The sequence below is a fragment of the Equus caballus genome, chromosome 18 (assembly GCF_041296265.1).
Source record: "Equus caballus isolate H_3958 breed thoroughbred chromosome 18, TB-T2T, whole genome shotgun sequence".
In the NCBI taxonomy this organism is placed as follows: Eukaryota; Metazoa; Chordata; class Mammalia; order Perissodactyla; family Equidae; genus Equus; species Equus caballus.
Window position 1 is genome coordinate 19,177,185 of NC_091701.1, and position 19,648 is coordinate 19,196,832.

Sequence of the window (19,648 nt, forward strand, 5' to 3'; positions counted from 1 at the left end):
TACCCTGTCTCCTTAGGATGAAAGACGAAGGTGTGCCCAGTCCTGATTTCCCAACAAAATAGGGCCTTCTCCATGTATCCCCCTCCCAGATTCCTACGTAGTCACCATATGTGGACTGTGCCATGCAGGGCTCCCAAATGTGATTTTGGAGACAGTCGTTCTCCTTTCCAACTCCCCCCACCCCGACCCCCATCCCCGATGGTAATGTAATTACATTCGGAAAAATTGAAAATTGCAAGAAAACTATTACTTCTCCTTCCGGGAGCACAGCAGTGACCAAGTTGGATATATATTCTGCCAGTCACTTTGTGTGTTATTTGTATATCTTGCTTCATCTGAAAGATGCCTTTTTGAAATTAATAAAAAGTGTTCCTCAATAAATTATGAGTGAAGATAGTGGACAACTGTGGCTACACTGTCTGTTAACATGAATGTGTGAAGAGCATTGATTTCGATGGAATCAATGACACATCTTCAGAAGTTAACACTCGAAAACAGAAAATTGAACTGTTCGTTACTGAGAGAGACCAATAGAATTTTTTCCCTTTTTATAGAAAAACACATTAAAGTGATTAAAAAGTATTAATCTGTTTTTTTCACATGGTAATATTTGTATTCTTTATTGACATGATTATATAGATATGTAAATGAAGTTCAGAAAAGAAAATCTTCACAGTCTACATTTCTTTTCTCACCACTATTATTATATATTTCACTTTATGGTTATTATTGAAAATCGTCTTTGGTCTAAAGGAGGGGATCCTAAATCCTAAAGGAGGGGACTTAACAAATGATCCCCTATGGGTGTCCGATCCTCCAGGTACACCACGGGTTTTCAGTTGGAGAGCAGCCTCAGTCTGACTCTTTGGGAAAGTGGAAGTGGGGAAAAAGTTGTTCCACGCCTGGCCTCACCTTGAGACAAGGGGTCTGCCTTTGTAACCCCCTGACCCTCCTCAGGGGAGGGCAGGTCTCTGGAGGGGAGGCAGTTGTGAGATTGACAGCCAGTGCTAAACCCCCAGGGACGGTGAGCTGGGTGGCCATCGGCAGCCACTACACCTCCTTGCCTTTGCAGACTGATAGGTGTCACCCTTGGGAAAACAGGCAAAGGTGCTTTAAGTCATAAATAAAAAATCACGGACTTCAGGGCTCAAAGGACCTGCAAACCATTAAGCCCCTTATTTTACAACTGAGGACCTTAAAGTTGCAAAAGATGAAGTAGGTTGTGCAGGTTTATCAGGCAGTTCTGGGAGAGCTCAAGCTCGTACCCGGGCCTCCTATCTCCCGGACACTTCCCCTTGAAAAGCCTGGCACAGCCTGGCCCAAGAAAAAGACTTTTCTTCAGATAACTTGAGAAATTCACAGGGGAGAAGGTCATTCCGGGCAAGCCTGGGGGAAGTAACTCCATGCGCGGTGTTTGCTGAGGAAGTGCCGTTGACAGCTGCTGCAGGCTGGAAGGCTAGCTTATGAGGAAGCTTTCCGTCCCTGGACTTCTGCAGAGTGAGACAACATTAAGTGAAAATAGTGTCTCACCTTCTTTTCCTTGGACTCTCTGGCTTGCCTTTCTCTGTTCCTCCCGCCTGATAAATGGAGTGAAGGGAGTGACCTTGAGTCCCCTGGCCCTGGGCTTGCTGCCACTGTGCTGGGTGGGATGACAGAATGTGGTCCTTCCTTACTCTCAGTGTCATCATCTGTAAAATGAGGATCTCCACCACACACTTCTAGGCATTAATTTCCAAACTTGTCATCCACACCAAATCGTGACTTTTGTTTTATCCATACCCCACCTGGTCTATTAATTATGTAATATTTTTAATGGAATCACTTTTTAAAGAACTACTTTAGCTTTGTTGTAAGCAATTAATATCCATGAAATCACGTGGATATGTTACTTATGTTCTTCTAAACCACATATAAATTGATTTACAACTATTAAACATTTTCATCCGTGTTCTACCTAAAATCACCTTGTATATGTATGTAACCATTAGGTGGAGAGAGTGGGACTCCATTGAATTCAAGCAAGGAACAGCTTCTTTCTCCCTTAAACTATAGAGTTTGTCTTTTCTGCCCCTTGGATATAATTTTGGACAGGTCCTGTAACTTGCAGATAATAAAAAACCCATCTGTTACTTTTAGTCCCATGAACAATCCAAGTGCGAGATCTGAAGTATCCACTTTAGTTTTAATGGTGGAAACGGAACACCATTTCAAGTCAAGCTGCTTCCCTCCCACTTCTAAGTGCTGCTTCGCCTAGGAAGCCTGAGGTGGAGGTGGGGACGTGTGGTCTTCTCTGCTTCCCCAGCCTGCAGGTTACCTTCTCACCCTCCCACCATCTCTCTGTCTCGCAAACCAGGCTGCTGACAGTGCCTCCATGGATACAGTGGGGAGAGAGCCGAGACGGGGGGAGGGCGGGTAAGGTCTTGCATGAACAGGACTGGCACCGTCTAGTATCAGTGCTCTCTGGTCTCAGCAGGTGTCTGACGCTGGAGCTTTTCTCTGGCTGGACTATTGTGGGTCTTTGGGTCCCTCCTCCTCCCATGGATGACTCACCTGCCCTAATGTGTTACCTTCATACAGGCAACACTGCCTCTGGCTGGTCGTGTGGCTCCTTCTCAGCACGAGTTTCCCACAGCCCACACTCCTTCCATCCCCCTTGGATGGAGCCCTTCCCAGTAGGACCCAATTGGGCACCCTTCTTTCTGTGGTCCACACCTGCACCAAGGCAAACACATCGTCCATTCCTTTGAGAAACTGGGAGCTCTGACCCATCCTGAAGCAGGCCCCGCTCACAGCTCCTCCTTCAGGACACCCTCCCAGCCCCCGTCTCTGACCATTAGCATTTTGAGGTTTGGGTGTGGCACTGATGCACGTGTCCCAGAGATTCCCAGGGATGCAGGTGAAGCTCTGCAAACGGTCCGCTGAGGCCCTTCTAACCTGTTTAGGTAAGGAAAGGAAACCAGCCAACAGCTCCCCAAAGAAGGCCTCTCTCCTCCTCTCTCAGGGTGTGGGGAGGTGAGCTGGCCATTCGCTTTGGGGTCACCTGGTACCTGTTGTTTGACTGCTGGCCTTTGGGGCCTCAGTGTACTTGGCAGGAGAAGCCCCATGTTCACCCCCGTTATACCATCCAGCCATGTGACCGTGCTGCTCTGCTGAGGCGGCGCCAGCCCCAGTGCTCTGAAATCCTTCCCTGGAGATGCACAGGGTGGTCCTGCCGAGTGGCCAGTTCTCCTTTGCCCTTAGACAGCAGCTGATTGTCACGTGCTGGCCAGAGCCCTTCAGAATATCCTCTCTTCCACTTTTTCAGGAATGGATGAGACTCTGAGGTCAAGTCCATTCAATCCACAATTCCAGGACCTTGTGGAGGTTCTAGAAGAAAATGCAACTTGAGTTCTGCCAAGGCAGCCTCTTAGTTTTCTAACCTTGCATTGTGACAGCCTTCTCTTTGTCACGGAGTGCTCTGTTTTCTGTGATCACTGCTCAGATAGAGCTGATAACAAAGCTCCTGGAAGAGTCTGTTGACATATTTAGGCCACAGTGGTCTATTTTCAACCTTTTAGCCTGTTTTCCAAGCACAGCAGCATAGCTGGTGGGCTTTGTTGCTTTAGGTCTGCAGCGGTCACAGTAGAGTAAGGGGCATCGTTATCCGTTAAGTGAGGCATTTACATTGCGGGGGAGAGAAACCGGCTTTACAATTTGAAGACCTCCTGCCCTCTCAAAGCAGAAAGGAGGTCATGTCAAAGGGCTGCTTGTTTTCACAAACTGGCTGGCAGATCCCCAGGATCCTTTAAGAGGCTTTCGTTAAATAGCAGAAAGCTCCAGTGCTGAGGCAGAGAAATCCTGAAACCTGCAAGTGCTGGGAAATGGGGAAGCATACTGACTGACCAGCCGGCTCAGACGGAGAGATCTGGAGGGGCATGGGCATTCGTTCAAGCTGTACAGTGAACTGGAGGCTCTGCCATCTCGGGACATTTTATAGTTGGGGGCATTATTAGCACCATGTATTTTGAAATAAGGCTACATATGTAAACGGCTTTTACGTGCATTTTATTATTCCCAATTCCACCTCAGCACTGCACGTACAGTAGATGTCTGATATACTCGGGAAGAGATATCCCCATTTATAGATCCTTCAAGTTGCAAAAAACAGGGCTGATTGCTCTTTCCACATTACCCATTTAGCCTTGGAAATCTCCTGGTTTCTTTCTTTAGGCCAGAGACCAAAATTTTCACTTAACCACACAATAAAGAAGAATAACATACTTGTGAATATTACTCCCTTTCACTTGCTCCCCATCCATTCTTTGTCCTCCTCCCCAAACTGAAAGGTAGGTAGCTTCTAAAACCACTCATATCACATTTGAGTGCAGCCTTACGTACAACTGTTAACCCATTGCCCTAGGAGAGTAATTTATATCAGATGAGGTCCAGTCAAGAATAAGTGTGGAGCCCAGTGCAGCAAAAGGAAGCAGATTCCCTTCTTTTTTTGCCCCTGGGCCCATAGGTGGACCATACGCCAGCCTAGAGACAAGATTCCCCTGATTATTGCCACTATAATTACTAAGCACCATCCTTTCTCCTAAAGGGGTAACGATTTTGGCAGGAAGGGTCAGAAGTGGACAGGCTTCTGAGAATCTTAACTGGCCAGAGTCTTCTAGAGCTCTAAGAGGCGTGAGTGGGACACAGCGAGGACCCCTCACACACACCTTAACCTTGAGAGGTTACTTGAAATAAATGATCCAAGGACTGCAAAGTCTAGATTATTCTGTAATGTAAATTGTTTCTGCATCACTGCTGAAATTCACAGAGATTTGCATTTTAGAACTTCTAATCTTGGAATAAAAGAATTGTTCATCCTCATTGAATTTTAGACTTCAGGAGCAGACAGAGGAGGTAGTGTCCTTTTGTTTCCCTCTCTCCCTCCCTCCCCTCCTTTCACCTCACAACTCCTGAGAGAGAACCTTACTCTTGGTAGCTGTGTTGAAAAGACGATGGATCAACTGCGAAATACATCTTTTAAGGTTTGCAGCTGTCCTTTTATTTTATTTTCATTAAAATACACCCTTGGGTAAAGTCACGAACCTTAAGCTCATTTGCTGGGAGAAGGTTTTGTTGTAGAAAAATTCGGCTCCTGAGACAGGGTGGGAAGCTGCGCAGGCCCACGGTGGGAGTCTGAAGGAACTAGGCTGTGCGTGATCTGCTCCATGCCAGGCCTCCACAGACACTGAACCCACCGTGCCCTGCCCCTGGGAAGTTCACAGTCCCACAGGGTGGACACACACAGTGACAGTGCAACCCCCAAAGGCCAAGCAGGAAGACGCTGTTAAAAGACAAACTGAGGCATGTTAAAAATTTTAAGAGTTTATTTGAGCAAAAATCACTGCGAATCAGGCAGCCCCAAACCAGAAGTAGTTAGGAGTGCTCCTCTGACAGGAGCCAGCGGAGAGACTTAATGTGGAGAAAGTGCAGAAGCAGAGAAAGGAAGTTATCTGATTGACTGCAGCTTAAAGCCTAGTTCGCTGTTTGTGATTGGTTGGCCTTAACGTTTTGATTTCGTGACCTTGAGGCATTGACAGGCTTGGATTTTGATTTGCTTACATAGGTCATCACAGCATAAGAGCCACCTGAGTCCAATGGCTTCCTTCTTTAATTAATTTAACAATCCTAAGGGGCACAGAGGAGGTAGCAGTAACGGCAGCTGAGAGAGCTCAGGAACACTGATGTGTAAAGGATGAAGGGAAGGAGTCCATACAGGAGAGAAAAGGAGAGAGGAAGGAAGGGCGTTTGGGGGAGGGCAATGACAGGCCAGATGTATGACGGAGCAGGAGAGGTTTGGGAGTGAGGAATAAGTTCAGTGTAAGTAGAGCAGAGAAATAGTACGTGCTAAAGCTGGAGAGCTTGTACGAGCCCAGATTGTGAAGAGCCTTGTGTGCATAGGGGAGGAGCCTTTGAAGACTTTATATAGGGAAACTAAATCTTCATTTTTAGAAACTAGTGGCACTGAAGAGGACAGATTGAAGGGGTGAGAGCTTAGAAACAGTATCTTAGCCTCAGGCCTCTGGAAAGCAGGGCCTGAGGCAAAGATTCAAGTATTACCACTTATTGGGGAAGGGCATGCAAGCCCAGGGCAGTAAGGATGAAGGAAGAGGGATGTGAGGCCAAGGCAATGTGATGGAGTGTGTGACCATGCTGTGCCCTGCTTACCCGGAGCCACACAGACACAGCAGCATGAGCGCTGGGCACTCTGGACTCCCTGGAAGGTTTGCAAGGAGGAATTCCACCTTGGAATAGTCTGTAGAAAAGAGAAAAGAGGGTGGTTTTACAGTTTTCCCTCAGTGTCTACAGAGGGTTAGTTCCAGGATCCCCACAGATAGCAAAATCTGAGGATGCTCAAATCCCTTAGTCGGCCCTTCGCATCCACATCCGTGGATTCAACCAACTTCAGATCACAAACCTAATATGCTATTTGTGGTTGGTTGAGTCCGCGGATGGAGAAACAGCAGATAGAAAGGGCTGACAGTATTTCCCTTGCTCCCTCCCGTTTCCTGTTTCTCTTTGGCCCTGGTTTACCTCACAGTGAACTAACGCGCCTGTACTTCTGCGATGCTGTTCAGGAGCGGGGGCCCCATGCCCTCCATCCCATGGTGTAGCTTCTTCCCAGTCTAACAGTGGAGGGCAGCCTAGTCTGTGTGAGCACCGACTGAGAAGGAGAAAGTAGAGCCGGCGATCAGGGGAATCTGAGGTGACTTGTAAGGTTATGTCACGATTCAGACAGGAACTTGGCTTGGAGATTTTGACAGTAGTTCAAGCAGGAAGGGATGGACCAGAGTGAATGGAGGAGGCTGGTGGTAGAGAAAGATTCACAAGATCTTCATTAGTAGACAAGTCCAGGCTCAATCTTTCAAAGGGTTACCTCACAGTAGTAATTAGTGAAGAGCTTCTGCGGCTAGTTTTTTCTGTATATGTAGGGGAGGAAGTGGAAGCTAGTACTTAAAAATGATTAAAAATCCGTGATCAAAATAATCACAAGCCTACTCGTCAGGACTCTTACTGCTGAAATGATGGAAGGAAGCCCAGCTTCAGTAGCGTAGGCCACAGTGGGGATTGGCCGGCTCTGGGATCCCTGGGAAGGGCGGGGATACACATGACTGCAGACCCTGCACTCTCTCGCATTTGGTCCTCTGTGAAGATTTACTTTTTCTCTGTCTGGAGCCGGCCCTCCTTGCGGGCTGGGCGCATGCTTGCTTCAGCAGCCTGGTTTGGCAGTTCTCTGCTTTGACTCTGGAGACGGATTGACCCCTCCACACCCATTCGGCTCTTCCTTGGGAGGAAGCCCCCTGGCTCAGCACTCGCCAGGTGCTCTCCATGGACCAACCAACTCTGGGCAGGGCTGCAGAACTGTTTTTTTTAGAAAATGGCGGGTCGCAAGATGCCATGTGGATGAGGGGAAATGGAGTCTGGGAGAAGGGATGTGTGTGTCTGCAGTGGGGAGCCAAGGTGTGGCTCCGGAGAGAAGAACATAACATCCACTGCAACCAGAAGCTCAGAATACTGCCATTTACCAAAGTACATTCCTACACCCCTAATTCACCAGCAAGAAAAGAAAGATCTCATCTCCCGTTCTGTATTCCAGCTCTCCCTGCCGCCAACTCACACTAGTGTTGCTTTAGATGAATTGTTTTCCTAAAGCTCTCTGTTCAAGCTCTGAATATCTGACGCCCAGTTCTGCAAATGTCCCTGCCTCCAGCTACAACCATAAGCAGCTGCAGACGCCCTGAAAACGCTGCTCCTCTACTCCAGCCCGCTCTGCTCTCCTCTCCTCTTTGCATTTGAATCTTCCCTTCCCCCCACCTCCAGATGAGCTTAGGTAGATTTAAATTTTAATCAGTTTGATTGGTTGTTTTCAATGGGAATTTAAATTGAACTAGAGAGTGAAAGCATTGTGGGGCAGCTAGTTGCTTTTGGACACATTTCTCATGGCTCTGAGACAGGGGTGGTGGCACGCTGTGGTGTGATACTCAGTGCCAGGCCCATTTGGACTGTGTCTCAACAAATTTGTAGGTGATAGGGTTTTGGGAGTAGATAGTTTTCTTTGACCTTGGTCTCTTACGTCAGAGAGGTGAAAGCTTTCTAGGGAGTGATCTTGATCCAGTTCTTGGATCAATAGGAGACCCAGTTCCATGGTGCCACCTTCACCCTGGGCCTGGGTGTCAAAGATGGGAGGGAGGGGTACGCTAGCAAATGCCCTCACCCCTGCACACACACACTCCCTCTCTCCCCGCCCCACTTTGGGCCCTCCCATGGGTTGGGGAAAGGCAGGCAGGACAAGCTTAATATAAAAAACCTCAGCACCCTATTCCTTAAGCACAAATGATAGCAACACACATTGAAGACAGAAGGGGGTCCTTTGAACCTCTCTATGGCAAGAACAGAACCCTCCAGCATGGTGGCAGTGGTGCAAGCCTTGGTGTTGTACAGACTGATTTCTGTTTTTTCTTGATTGCATATATTTAAAATTTTCAATTTAATTGTGAAATGTGGCAAATATACCCACCACCTGGAGATATATGTTAATATTTTGCAATACTTTTCTTTAACAGAGAAATGATATATGATGAATTTCATTAGCGCTCCATCCACCTCCCCAAACACTCCTTCCCCCCCGTGGTAATCAATATCCAGAAGTTGATGTCTGTCATCCCTGTGTGTATCTTTGTACTTAACTACAGATGTCCATATGTAAAAATATTGTCCATATGCATAATATTGAATAATATTGCTTTTCATGCTTAAAAAAAAATGGCATTGAGAGCCAGCCCTGATAGCCTAGTGGTTAAAGTTTGGCACGCTCACCGCTTTGGCAGCCCGGGTTCGGTTCCCAGTTGTAGAAGCGCACCACTCATCTGTCGGTAGCCATGCTGTGGCAGCAGCTCACATAGAGGAGTTAGAAGGACTTACAACTAGAATATACAACTATGTCCTGGGGTTTTGGGGAGGAAAAAAAAGGAAGATTGGCAACGGGTGTTAGCTCAGGGTAAATCTTTCCCAGCAAAAATACAAAAAGGCATTGAGCCATACAAAGTGTTTTGCAATCAGTCTCAACGCTGCTGCTTACTTGTAGAAACCACAGACAAGTTGCATCACCTTTTGGGCCACAGGGAGATGTGTCAGGATGCTGGTTGTGTTAACTCTGGCATAGTCCAGGTGAGCGAAGATCAAAGCCTGGAGAGGAGGAGACAAATTTGATATTATGGAGGGAGAGTCAACAGGGCTTCTGACTAATTTGATGTGTGAAATGACAAGTGTGATTCTGGTGCAGGTACCTGGCTGGGAGACTAATGCTAGTCGCTGAGAACAGGAGGACACAGGGTGATGCTGTTCTGGGAAAGTGAGATGATGGATTCCCTTTTTGACCTGATGTGTTGAAGTACCTGCAGCACACCCAGGTGGAGAGGTTCAGGAGGCAGTCAGATTTTTGACCCAAAATTCGGGTTGGAGATTGCGTTCCCTTAGCATCCAGTGAGCCTTACCTTTGGGAAGTGGGGCAGCTCCGTGTGAGTGGCTCCTTTGGCACCTTTACCTGGAATCCGTAGCATGGTTCACCCTTGCCAGGTTTCTACAGAACTCTGACAAGTGACAACAAGAGACCTGGGCTGGAATCTCCTAATTGCGATGTCAACTTCAGAGGTTAGAGTTATGTTTGAAACAATTTTTTTCCTCTAATAACCTGTTGTGATTTTCCCATTTATGAAATTACTTAAGTCCTCTCTGAAGGTAATTTCTACTTTCAGACTTTACCATGCTTTAACGTTAATGAGTTCATAGACTTTACTAGTCTTTGCACATACTTCTTTACATTTGCCTGAACTTGCCCGCTTGTTATACTTTGAGGAGCCCCAACCTTTTCTGGGACTGACGACAGTACCTGTGTATCCTAGTAATTGTTCCCTTCCCAGGCTTTCGGTCTGGGACTCCTAATCTTGAGACGGTCTACACTGAGTATTCTCCAGGACAGGAACCAGATGGGCCGTTGATGTTCCCCTTTGTAGCTCACTGCAGACCTTGGTGCATCTTCGCTAGTTAGCAGCTGGCTTTTCACAAGGAAATGCCTCCTTTTTCTTAAAGGAAAGATGCCTGCCTCATCCTCCACCCCAGTCCCTGAGGAAAAGGCCACAGGATGTCCTGACAGGCGTCCTCATGGATGATGACAATCCACCCAGAGTAGCTCAAGTAAAAGTGTGCGTGTGGCGGGGAGAGGTGGGTAGCTGCTATATTGTAGGAATCCAGAAAGACGGGAATTTAGGATACACGACAGCCGTGGGTGGGGCAGGACCCAGAAGCAGCTCTGGGCCCTGGTTTTCTCTCCTGTCTCTCTCCTTTCTTTTCTCTGTCTTCTTCCTCCTCCTCTTCTTCCTCTTTCCTCTCCACCCCACCATCATGCTTGCAGGGGTGATGTCTAGGTCTTAGTCACTCTGGGTTCCTCTTATGACCACCTGTCTGTCTCTGTCATCTTCTGTCCTTTCTTTCAGCTCTTACTGGTTCTATTTCCACCCCCAACCCCCAAAACTGTCAGCTGGCTTCCTCACAGCTTGTATCTGGCCCGTAATTACCCGGACTCCAACACTGAATGACCTTTTTGCTCTAAAGCCCATGGCCATCTGGCAGTGATCTCTCTGTGTACAGGATTCTGAGCTCCTGAGACAGGGTCTGATTGACTCAACTCTTCTTTCTCAGCCTGGCCACACTGTCCCAGGCTGCTGGCCAGCCTAGGAATGGGTCCCCCTCAGGTCAGACACACCTTGGGCTGGTCAGCAGGGACAGGGACAGGGTTGCAGAACCCCCTGCCCTACCTACCAGGGGCTATGGATGGGGATGGAGTCGCTGAGAATGGGGTTCACGGGGACAGGAGTTAATCGGGTATGTCTAGCACAAGAACTCTATCATAGAACCCCTCAAGTTAACTTACACCAGGGAAGCGATCTTAAATTCGGCTCCAGCTGTGAATGGGAAGTCGTGGTTTATAAACGGTTCTTAGTCACCTCTGCACTGATTCAAGGGTCTGCATCTCTGAAGTAATAAACTGAGCATCTTCCAGCCACACAAAACATGGCATGAAATTAAACTTTCATCCCAGGTCTTCATTTTATTCCTACATTGGGGGCAGGGATGGACTTGGTTGACTCCGAACAAAATCATCCTGGTGCCTGGAGAGTGTAGACTATACTGGTTTTCCAGTCATGAGGACTTTTGATACAGGATTTGAAACATATTTCCCCCAAAGTTGAGAATCCTTTGTAATGTTCTCCACCAGGCAGTGAATGGCAGACGGCAGACCCTGAACCCGGCTCCTGGTACTGTGAGGAGCTGCCCCCCAAGTCAGAGTAAGGGTGTCCCTCCAGGCAAGGCCGAGAAGAGGTGTTGCCCCTCCTCCTCTCATCGGGGCCCGCTTCCCCTTCTCTGCACACTGTGGCTGCTGATGCCACATCCCCGTGTCCTTTGCGGTCTGAAGTCACAAAACTGGCTATAATTACATTTTCCTGGAGTGTGTGAAAACAGGCTTAGAATGGGAAAACCTTGTCCCACTTTCATACAACTGGAAAACGTTACAGAACTTGAATCTTTCAAATTTCCAAAGAAAAAAAAAAAAGAGAAGCAACCTACAAAATCCAGCTTGTTCAACTTAGTCACACGGAAATGTGGAGAGGATGGGAAAGTGAGCTTGCTTCCGCTTCACAGGTGGTTTTGATTTAGAAAATGTGCCTCGAAATTCAGTGCGTGCAAATATAGAAAAGAGGTTTTATTTTGCTTCTAAGAAAAGTAAAAACTGCTCTTGAATGTTTCAGAGCTCATCAAACTTTACATTTAATCTTGTTTCCACTTTTGTCTACCTGGATATTCTCATTCTCTCTCCAGCTGCCGTGTCAATGTATATTGTGGGAAACTCTCATCTCCCCCTGATTCGAATTCGGTAGGATCCAGTTCTGACAACATGAGTTAATCATCACTAGAAATATTGGCTGGGGCTGGGGATGTTTGTATTCCTCTGGGACAGCTTAGCATCTCCGGATAAATGTTCCAGTCCAACTGACTGCCTTCTCTGGGTTTTCCTGCCCCAAACTTCCTCCCCCATAAAGAAGACAAGCCAAAAGCAAAAGTGTTGAGTCTCTGGTAATTTACAGAACAAGAATGATAGTTCAAAACAATTAGCTTTGATCTATCATTGATGTTCTATAGTAATATGGTATTATATATAATATACTACAGAGTGATATATTAGTATTATATAGTAATACGTTGCTATATGTTTCTTCTTGCAAAAGTGGACATCAGCAATATGATTGTTTTTGTCGTCAAAATCCTGTCAGATTACTCTTGAAAGAAATTTTAGGAGTTGAATTACCAAATTCTGCATATTGAGAACTCTGGCCTCCAGTTATGAGACAGATTGTTACGAGAATGAAAAGAGAAATGCCTTCTCCTTGTGTCCCCTCTTCAGAATAAGAAGATGTACTTGGACATTATTCACACGTACATGGAGGTGCACGCGACTGTTTACGGCTCCAGCACCAAGAATATTCCCAGTTACGTGAAAAACCATGGTATCCTCAGCGGACGGGACCTGCAGTTTCTTCTCCGAGAAACCAAGGTCAGTTTTTAGTAGTTTTGTAAAAATTCACCAGTGATGTTGTTTACAGATCTGTTTCCATTGGCATTGAAAATGGGATCAGAACCTCTCATGCTTTCTTTTCAATGCTGCAATAGCTCTTCAGGTCATTTCTAGGCAGTGGTTTTTCTGGACCAGCTGTAGCTTAAAAGTTAGTGAAGTGTGGCAGAAGGTTGCTACAGTTTAAAACTTATTTACTAAGGACCTACTCTGTGTCAGGCATCAAGCGAGGGGCTGGGGATCTGGTGGCAAACAGGACAGGGAAGACCCCGTCTCGAGCATCAGACCTGATAGAGCAGCAACTTTCACAGCAAGTCTGGGGTGCTTAACTCCCCCACCTTCCCAGTCACCGCTATTCAAGGAATTGGTCCCCCAACCAGCTTTTCTTTGCACCTCCTCATTCAGAATGTTTGTACTGGACACTGACAAGGTTCAGATAAGGGGAAGGTTCCTTTGGGCTTAAGGAGCAGCGAAGGCGTGATGAAAGATGTAAGAGATGAAAGATGGATGGAGTGTGGCTGCACCTGACATGTGGGACAGACAGGAGTGAGAGTCAGGCTGTGGACGTGGAGATGACACATTCAGGAGAGAGCCAGAAACCAACCCCTCTTGTCTAAGTGTTGGGAAACAGTGGAAGATAAAATTAGATAAGGGGCTGACTATGTTTTCATTTTCAAAGCAGGAGAGAGAAGCTGGGTAGGTGAATTTCTGTGGCATAATAGCGATTTCTGATCATTGTGTGATACTTCGATTTTGGAAAATGTGTTTACGTATGCTGTCCTGTTCAGTTATCACAATAGCCGTAAGAGGTAGCAGGGAAGGTCTTAATGTTAACTTTATTTTAAACATGAGGAAATAGACTAGAGAGTTTGGCTTGCCCACAGTCACCGAGGTTGTCTTGGCAGGTGGTCCTAGGTCATGGTTTTTTTTTTTTTTTTTTTTACTGGAAATTAAAGCTCTGCTACGCACTCAACGTAACATCCTCGTGAGTAAACACCTAAACATCACATTTAGTGGATACTCACCAGCCAAAAGAGTATGCATCTCCTTTCTGCCTCGGTTTCTCCGTATGCCAGTACACCTAATCACTTCTACCTCCAAGTCATTTGTGTGATGCCATGAACAAACTAGTTTGGTAACTTATTGATCTCCTTGGCCAAAGATCTGCTTTGTTGTAAATAAGATATTATTTCTTTGCCTGGTCAGCTGTGGTCTGATGACTGTTTGTGACAGTCCAGGAGCGCAGTCTGTTCCACAGTGTGCACCGTTCACTTCCTACTCACCTCCTGTCTTCAGATGACATTTTAGAATCATTAGGATGTCTGGGCCCTTTAGTGGCAATGCTATTTTTGCCATTTGCCTCGTTTTACTTTTCCCCACATCACACTGAGGAGAAAGCTCAAGCTCCTTTAAAATTACATTCAACAGCGCTGGTTTTCAGCAGCGTGTCGTTACTGTCTCACACGCTTCTATTAACCCAGCCTCGTGAATGTGTTACTCAGCCTTGAAAATTTTAAAAGAACCCTTGCTTACCTACCATCCATTTACCCTATCAGAGAATGGAAAATAGGCCAAAGCTGAGGTCCCTGCTGTCCAGGGGAGGAAGAGAAGAGGCCCGGAAGGCCCAGGCTGCAGTGTCAGAGTCTGCCTGACAACCAAGGGGGTACAGCTTGAATCCGAGTGTGAGGAGCGTATATTTATCCTTGAAAAACCGGTGCCTTCCGAGGATGTCACTGATCCCATTTTGTATTGCCTGTTCATCTGACTAGAATATATTAAGGTGCTCCAAGTGGAATTATGGCTAAAACTGTTGGGAAATATGATGAAAATGAGGAAGTGTATCGCCGAGATTCCCCTTATACCCAGAACACAGCAGCAGGTGCTGAAATGAATGAATCTTGGGCTTTGAAATAATGATGCTAAAGACCAGCAGGCTTTGCATTTATAACCCTTTCTGTCTCTAGCTTTTTCCTCTGTGTCTCTGAGCAGTTTAAAAGCAATTTATTCCGATCCATGTTGAAAGTGGCAAGCTGGAGATGCAGAGAAGCAGATGTCTGCAGAATGAGTGAGGCTCGAACTCTCCTCAGACTGGTTATTGGAGAAGGAAGCAGGGCTGGTTCTCCTCAGGGTTTAGACACGTATTGAAATGATTGATGCTTAATCAGCTTCTCACTCATTATTTTTCTTTATGAGCCATCTTTCAGTCTCTGCACCAAGCCCAGGAAACCCTCTGCTCAGCAGAATTTTGTCCTGGCATGCCATTAAGGGCCCAGGTGTCATTAGCAGACTCCAGCTGCAGGGTGCCTATGAAGACAGGAGGAATTGTAATACTAACATCGGGGCTAAAAGAGCTGGGAAGTTGTTGAATCTAGAAGACTCTTCTAATAGGCTTATAAATTGGGGTGAATTGATTATTTATCAGAGGGCTATAGACAAGTCATTCAGTTCAGCAAACTCCAGGAGTGTAATTTAAGCTGGCAAGTAGGACTGACTGGTGTGGCATGTTTTTACTTTTGGCTTAAATCTTAGTCTATTTTAATGTGGTTTCTTTCTTCTCTTGTTAATTTTAACCTCTTCATGCCCACCTCCCCCCGTCTTACCGTGGGGCTCCTTATAGAATGGGGCATTTGCCTCCTACGCTGGGTTGGAGGAGCGTTTGAAGTGAGCCAGAACAGGTACCTCCCTTTCTACAGTCAAAGTCGAGAACAAATTCTGGCTGTGGAAAACCAGAGGAAGAAGCTGCTGCTGCTCATGCTGTTGCTGTACCCCTTCTCTACCCAGACCTCCGGTCCTTCCTCCCTCCAGCACTCGGGTGGATCATGACGACCCTGATTCCCTACCACGTCAGCTCATCAGCTTACCCATGGAACTCAGCCAGGAGCCTGGGCAGGGTTGGAAGATGTGCAGTAGGTACTGTCCCTGTCCCATCCCATCCCCACGTCTGAGCCCCCCCGAATCAACCATGGCTCTTTCCATAAGCTTGGATGTGGCTGCACAATCTCTCTCAAACCCAGGGCTTGTGGCAGCCACTAACGGTGAACCAGACTCTCGTGCAGCCCCATGACTGCGAGGGGCCTTGCTTTTCTGTTCACAGGTGCATTCTCAGTGCCTAGAATAGTGCCAGGCTTGTAGAAGGCCTTCAGATAATAGTATAAAGAGTGAACAAAGGAGTCAAGGTGAAATCCACTTGCCATTTGGGATCCTGGGGCCATGCCCCTGGGAGAGATTTCTTGCTTTTCTCATGAATTACACACCTAGGTCTCCAGGATCTCCCCTGCGAGGGGCACTGTTCTTCTGATACCCCATGCCTGCCTCTCCATGCTGTTGCCCACATCTCCAGGCCCTGGGAGGGAGAGCCCAAGAGCTTACTTACTGGTAGAGCAGTCCATCTTGCATTTCTGTTTCACAGACTGAAACATTTGCCCTCAAGCAGTCAAGCAGCTTTCATCCTGGTGACCAGTACCTCAAGTCATTCCTGTTTCAACTAGATGGAAAAAAAATTGCATATGCACATATTGCCTGCTCCCTCTTCCCCTCCCACGTATGTGCAGAGAATGAAGAGTGTATAAAGATAGGATTCAATAACCTCTCTGAGTTCAAGAACCAAAGGGCATCCCCACACCCAAATACATACAAAAACCGTCCACATCTCCTTACAGAGACGCTTGATTGCTGGAAAGATCTAGTCTATTAATATTTATTCTTTTGCTCATTTACCCGAAAAATGTGTATTAAGTACTGAATATATTCCAGACATTTTTGATACAGGGATGACTAAGGCAGTTTTGCGTGCAAGGAGTATACAGGCGTAGTGGAGGAGACCAACAGGTAAACAGGTGATGAACAATATGAAAAGTACACAGGTAGAAGGAGTAATAATAAAAAATAGTGATACTGACATAAAATCTCACTGCGATGCTATGAGCAGGATCCCCCATTCAGGTGTGTAAGATGTTGCACTGTGACTTGTGAAGTCAAATGTTTTAACACATTTAGCGCATTCGTGTTATTGTGGTGCACTTAACCATGGGGTTTACTGCAACAACTGCCATTTTCTCTACCCTTTACCTGTGCTAAGCCCTTTCCGCGAATTCTCTCTTCATCATGAAATTTCTCTGATCTCGGTACCATTAGAAGCCATCCTCATGTTGCAGCGAATAGGCCTGTTGTGCTGCCTCACTGTTGAGAGCGAAGGGTCAGCCTGCTGTGGAATTTGGGTGACAGGTGGGTGCTCAGGGAAGGCTGCTTCAGGGAGGGGTTAACTGAGTTGCCTTTGAACGGTAGACATGTGATGCTGGCACGGCAGGAGATGGTCAGTGTCTACAGTTTTAAATTTATCCAAATGTTCTCTTACTGCCCCATCTCCAAGTGAATGCGTTTACAATGCAAATTGTCCCGGGGCTTCCAGATGGTGGAAGTGCAGGAAATTTTGGTCTGGATGTTGTTGTTTGTGTTTTGTTTTGTTTTGCTTCTGGAAGGCCACTTGGGTAAGTGGGCAGAGTCTGGGAGTTGACCCAGTGAGCGGGTCCCCAGGAAATAGCCTTTGCTTTAGCAGCCAACTTGGACAAACTTTGGGCACTTAAACACGGTTGACAAGTGTCATTGTCTTAGTCTCCTTTGTCCTTCTAGCTTTTTAAGGGAGAATATAGTATAGTTATAATATATAGTTATAGGTAGTATAGGTTGGGGCACCTGGAGTCCATGAAAGGGTGTGGCCAAACCTGTATGGGGGAGATTTTGGCCACTGTTGTGTACATTGGGTACAGAAGGGAAAACAGATGTCCAAAAGGGAACCCTTTGGGCTACATGAAAACATCACCTATCAGGAAAGTAAATTTTCTCCATACCCGCTATTGTATGAATTCTTTTTAAAGATATAAAAGGGATACTTGTTACCAAAAATATAGTGATTCCCAATCATTATCGGAAGAATAACCAAGTAAGGTTTAACATCAGCATGTGGCTCATGGGACTGACCTTTTCATGAGGCGGTCACTGTAAACCATGTTCTCTCTCTCTGCCTTTTTTTTGGCGGAGATTGGCCCTGAGCTAACATCTGTTGCCAATGTTCCTCTTTTTTTTCTTTTCTCCCCAAAGCCCCAGTACATAGTTGTATATCCTAGTTGTAGGTCATTCTAGCTCCTCTATGTGGCATGGCTTGATGAGAAGTGCTAGGTCTGCACCCAGGATCCAAACTGGCGAACCCTGAGCTGCCGAAGCAGAGTGCGCGAACTTAACCACTTGGCCACGGGGCTCGCCCCCTTCTCATAGATGTCCCTCCATTTTTTTCAGTCCAGGTCCTTTATGAATCACTGAGAATTCATGAATACATGTGCAGATGCTGAATGGCTTGTAAAAACCCACAGCCACGACTCCAGCAGACCTAAACTCCACCAATACAATACAAGGTCATGGGCAGGCAACTGCATAAAGTTGAATCTGGGTTTGAATTTGGTGAAAGCCAAACCTTGGAATACATCTTTTCCATGGACTATCTCATTTAATCTTCACAGCAGCCCCAAGAAATAGAGCACTATTATTTTTACCATTTTACACATGAAAAGATAGGTTTGGAGAGCTTGCGTTACTTTGACTAAGGTCTCACAGCTAGAGAGAATGCATTATAAATGGACCTCAGAAAAATCCACAGAAAGAGGCATGTAACAGTTTCCCACAGTTACAGATCTAGGAAGTGATGGAGTCAGGATTTGAACCCTGGTCTGCCTGACTCCAGAGCCTGTGCTGTTAATCACTGCATTGTCCTAAACACTTTGTGCCAATAATCAGTTTACTGGATAAGCTGAGGTTGAGTCATTGCTCAAACTCCCTCCTGAGCCACCTCACCAACTTGTCCAATTAAAACTAGTCGGGCCAGCCCTTTGAGGCCTAGTGGTTTGGTTCAGTGTGCTCAGCTTCCATGGCCCAGGTTTGGTTCCCAAGCACGGAACTATGCCACTTGTCTGTCAGCAGCCATGCTGTGGTGTTGGCTCACATTACAAAAAAAAAAAAGAGGAAGATTGGCAACAGATGTTAGCTCAGGGCAAATCTTCCTCAGCAAAAAAAAAAAAAAAAAACTAGTCAGCAAAGTCTATGTTGAGCGTGTCTCCTGTTTGGGATTATCCTTGATGGTCCCCATCAAGAGTGACTGGAAATTGACCAAACCAGTCCAGTCTTCCTAAGAACGACCTTAATCCATGTTTAAAGGATTCTTTGTTATACTCCACTTAGGGGTTTAAAACAATTCCATTTCTCCTCTCACAGAGAATGAAAAACGGAATGGTTTTCCTAAACTCTTTGTTAGCATGTGAGAATTTTCCAGTCCTCTGCCATGAATACAACGTCCAGGGCTTCATCTGTTCTCGCTTGCATAGTATTAGTTCAAAAGTTTAATTTTAAAGCATGTAATCCCTCTGTTTAGAAATGCTCATTGATGGAGCCGGAGTTGCAGCCATGGAGATGTTCTGTCATCTGGAATATCCTCATTAGATTCTGGGCTTCTGAGGGCCAGATGAGATATAAATAAAATATGCCCAGCTTCCTCCTGAAGAGTTAAGCCTCTGCACTTGAATGCATCCTCGTAGTGTGTCTCTTGCCCCCATGCTAAGGAAATCTGTAAGTAGGCAGAACGGCGGGGGAAGAGGGAGATGGGAAAAGCAATTTACTGTGGTTAAGGTACCAGCATGCGGCAAGGCCATCAGCTCTCAGAAGTTCACGCTGGTGATGAACTCTCTCTGCCTCCCTTGTTCAAACCTCAAGTGTGCAATTTGACCTTCATACATCTGCTCCATTATAATGTCACAGGTAATGAGTGCACAGGAAGCAAGAAAAAATGGCTTATTGACAGAAGTGACAAAGAACTGTTATTTTGGTGTTTTCAAGTAATGCATTTCCTGTAATCCTAATTAGTGGGACAAGAAAACTCATTGCTGAGAAACTGTGCAGTATTTGCTTCAACTTCATTCTAAAACTGTGAGGCTTGGAGAGTTA

The 19,648-nt window shown here is 46.2% G+C and overlaps 1 protein-coding gene across 5 annotated transcripts in view; it reads left to right on the forward strand.

Annotated features, from left to right (window-relative positions):
* The window catches only part of MGAT5 (alpha-1,6-mannosylglycoprotein 6-beta-N-acetylglucosaminyltransferase), a 330,917-nt gene that overhangs the window by 270,469 nt on the left and 40,800 nt on the right, over window positions 1–19,648 (forward strand). For all 5 annotated transcript variants that reach the window (XM_070240751.1, XM_014732437.3, XM_070240750.1 and 2 more), the window contains one exon: window positions 12,494–12,643. In XM_070240751.1, the coding sequence (XP_070096852.1) occupies window positions 12,494–12,643 (150 nt within the window). The remainder of the gene's footprint in view (window positions 1–12,493; window positions 12,644–19,648) is intronic.